This window comes from Limulus polyphemus, unplaced genomic scaffold (genome assembly GCF_000517525.1).
Source record: "Limulus polyphemus unplaced genomic scaffold, Limulus_polyphemus-2.1.2 Scaffold5930, whole genome shotgun sequence".
Lineage (NCBI taxonomy): Eukaryota > Metazoa > Arthropoda > Merostomata > Xiphosura > Limulidae > Limulus > Limulus polyphemus.
Genome location: NW_013671540.1, coordinates 20,985 through 24,141, shown reverse-complemented (window position 1 = coordinate 24,141; position 3,157 = coordinate 20,985). Strand labels below are relative to the sequence as shown.

Sequence of the window (3,157 nt, the reverse complement as noted above, 5' to 3'; positions counted from 1 at the left end):
AAACCAATAGCTATAAACCACTTCAGTTTGTTAACATACTAGTCCAGAAACCAACAACTATAAACCACTTCAGTTTGTTAACATACTAGTCCAGAAACCAACAACTATAAACCACTTCAGTTTGTTAACATACAAGTAGTCCAGAAACCAACAGCTATAAACCACTTCAGTTTGTTAACATACAAGTAGTCCAGAAACGAAAAGTATAAACTACATCAGTTTTTGCCCAATGATTTTAGACAGTTTCTGCTATTCTAAATATGATTACAAATTTTGATTTGGTTAAATATTTTAAAACACTTTACTTGAAGGAACTTCCACACTGTCCAAAGCTGATCTCATTTCCTTTGTTGACAATTGTTCCTTTCACATCAGGTGATAGCTTTCTTCCATTCAAGTAAGTGCCATACTTGGAACTGTTATCTTTCAAGGTAAGAATTGGGAGATGATGTGGTTCAATCTGGTTTGGATAGAACATGCCGGTATATAAAGTATATATTTATATAACCAGTATATAAAGGTTTCTAATCTCATATGATGCATATTTAAAAATAAAAAGTATTTGAAATACAATGCGAGAAAAGTTTGTGATAAGGCTACAATGTTTATAAATAATACTCTTAAGTAGAATATAATAGCTGCTTAGAGTACTGAATAATGGTAGTATGTATCTTTACTGAATAAACACTTGATAGGAGCGTGTTAACATATAGGTACTATACTTAAAATCAATACTCAAGATATAACTTTTAAACAAGAAAACTGAGAAACTAAGTCAATGTCTAAAAGTTTAAATTACAAATTTGCATAAAATTAATTCAATACAAATTAACTTTTGTTTATGTACTATTCACTCTAGTTGTAGTTTGATGTATATTTAAGTCATAATAAAGAATTTTGCATTTAAATTTACTACTTTTGTTGTCTTTTTTTTTGAACTGGGGTGAGTGAGCTGTTGTGAAAAATTTATAGGGGTGAATGATATTGGAAAAGGTTGAGAATCACTGGTTTATCAGAATTTGTCCTGCATGCTGGAAGGATGTAGTAGATAAAGTTAGAAAAAAACAACTCTTACTCTCCAAAGAATAAAATAACTTTTTTATATCAACCTATGTTTTGCCATTGCAGTTTCATCAGGGCTTGTACAAAAACTGGTGAATTAACATAATTTGTTTCTAGCTTTATTATTAGCATTCTGATAAAAGATTGTAAAAGACAAATATAAATATATTTCATCAAACAGAAGCAAAAAAAGATGAAATGTTTTTGTTTTTGGTCAATTTCAATAGTAATATTTTAAAAATTTCTATATTTAATGATTTCTATAAAGATTTATTTAATGTTCTTAGCAATTACAGAACAGCATGATCACCCAAATCAAACTGTCTAAATGCCAATATCTTTTAAGAAAAGGGAGACAGGCAACGTATTGCATTAAAACAAAAAAAGGAAAATCTCGTTAGAAATAAAATCAGTTTTATTCTACAGCTAGATAGAAAATGAAAATCAACTGTAATAAGTACAGAAAACCCACTATTATAGTTGATGTATCAATATCTAAAAGAAACTTTAGTGAGATTTTCTTGCCATAAGTACAGAAAAGCCACTGTTATAGTTGATGTATTATTATTATATAATAAGGGAACTTTAATGAGATTTTCTTTCCACAGTTTACTCTTAATACAAGCTTCCTATATAAAAACCAGGAAAAAGTTAGTATGAAAATTATTTGCAATTGGGTAAAACTATAACAAACGATGCAAGTTTAATCTCACAGAAACGTAGACCTCCCACCATTTTCTAAGACACACTTCTATATTTCTTATTACTAATGATAAGATAAAAATTAAAACTCACATTCCAGTGTACTGGGTTCATTATTCAGTCATTTTGTTTGTTTCTGAAGTTACACTTTGGTTTTAAGTTTTCATTACTCTTGAAGATTGGAAGAATATTGTATTGTAATATTGTTTGTGGCAGCAAGGATAAAAAGCAGTTTTTATATTTATTTAAAGCTGGATGTGAAATGGTTTAAAAATATCTATAATTTAATTTTTAACAAATAATTACATTATTTAAATAACTAAAGTTACATACTGGTTACTTTTTACATAAAATATTCTTATATAAAGACCACTTTACTACAAACACTTTGTTTACATCAAAAATATTAACCCGAGTGAAAGGGTAGTTTTATTTTTAAACAATGTTCTGTACAAAAAAACGGAAGTATCAGTGATTAACTTTGTCTGTTCTGTAGAACATCCATCAAAGCACTATAAATAAACTTGTTAACAATTTGAAATAATTTAATATCTTGTTCATTCTTACTTTCTTGACTATTATTGAAAGTTAATAACTGCCCATCATTTTAATGCTTTTAAGAGAAATTAAACTAAACATATTTTTTTGTTCCTACATTTCACTTTATTCTGCATTTTAACTTAAAACTTGTTGCTTTTATTCTTGCAACACAAAGGTGGAAAGCAACATTCCTTGATCAAATTGTTACATAATAGTAGAATCTTTGATAAACTAAACCATCTACATTTTCCTTACATTTTGAGTTAATTTCATTCATATTGTTACAACAGCAGAAGTCACGTGACGCTGGTAACATGGCATGACTTTCTAGAAGGATCATGACTTTTCCAGGCAACTCTAGTCTTTTCTAGGCACCCTCTATTTTAGTATATAAGCCCGGCAAATAAAGCGGAAATATAATTGCAGATAGACAGATATAGAGACAGATAATTGAGTCAAGCGAGAGGTAGTGACCGTAAGTAAAGTGCGTGAATCATTGTGAATTGTAGTGTGTTTAAGTTAAAGTGACTGTGGAAATTAAGTGTATTACAAAGTTTGTAACAAGAAAGAATAAACTAGTTTTAATCAAGAAAGGACTTGTTTCGCTGAAGTTCCTCAGGAAGAATTTATACCAGAAATTAACAAACAACCAGAGACGTAACAATATGTATAACAAATGTCACAGTTCTACTGAAGTCACCTTTACTAAAACACATAAACCTGTCCTTTGAAGCCACCTTTATTAAAACACATAAACCTGTCCTTTGAAGCCACCTTTATTAAAACACATAAACCTGTCCTTTGAAGCCACCTTTATTAAAACACATAAACCTGTCCTTTGAAGCCACCTTTA

General features: G+C 29.2%; 1 protein-coding gene across 1 annotated transcript in view; it reads right to left on the bottom strand.

The window, feature by feature from the left end:
- The window catches only part of LOC106473149 (nibrin-like), a 58,907-nt gene that overhangs the window by 34,852 nt on the left and 20,898 nt on the right, over window positions 1-3,157 (bottom strand). The window contains exon 4 of the mRNA XM_013933830.2: window positions 306-460. Within this exon, the coding sequence (XP_013789284.1) occupies window positions 306-460 (155 nt within the window). The remainder of the gene's footprint in view (window positions 1-305; window positions 461-3,157) is intronic.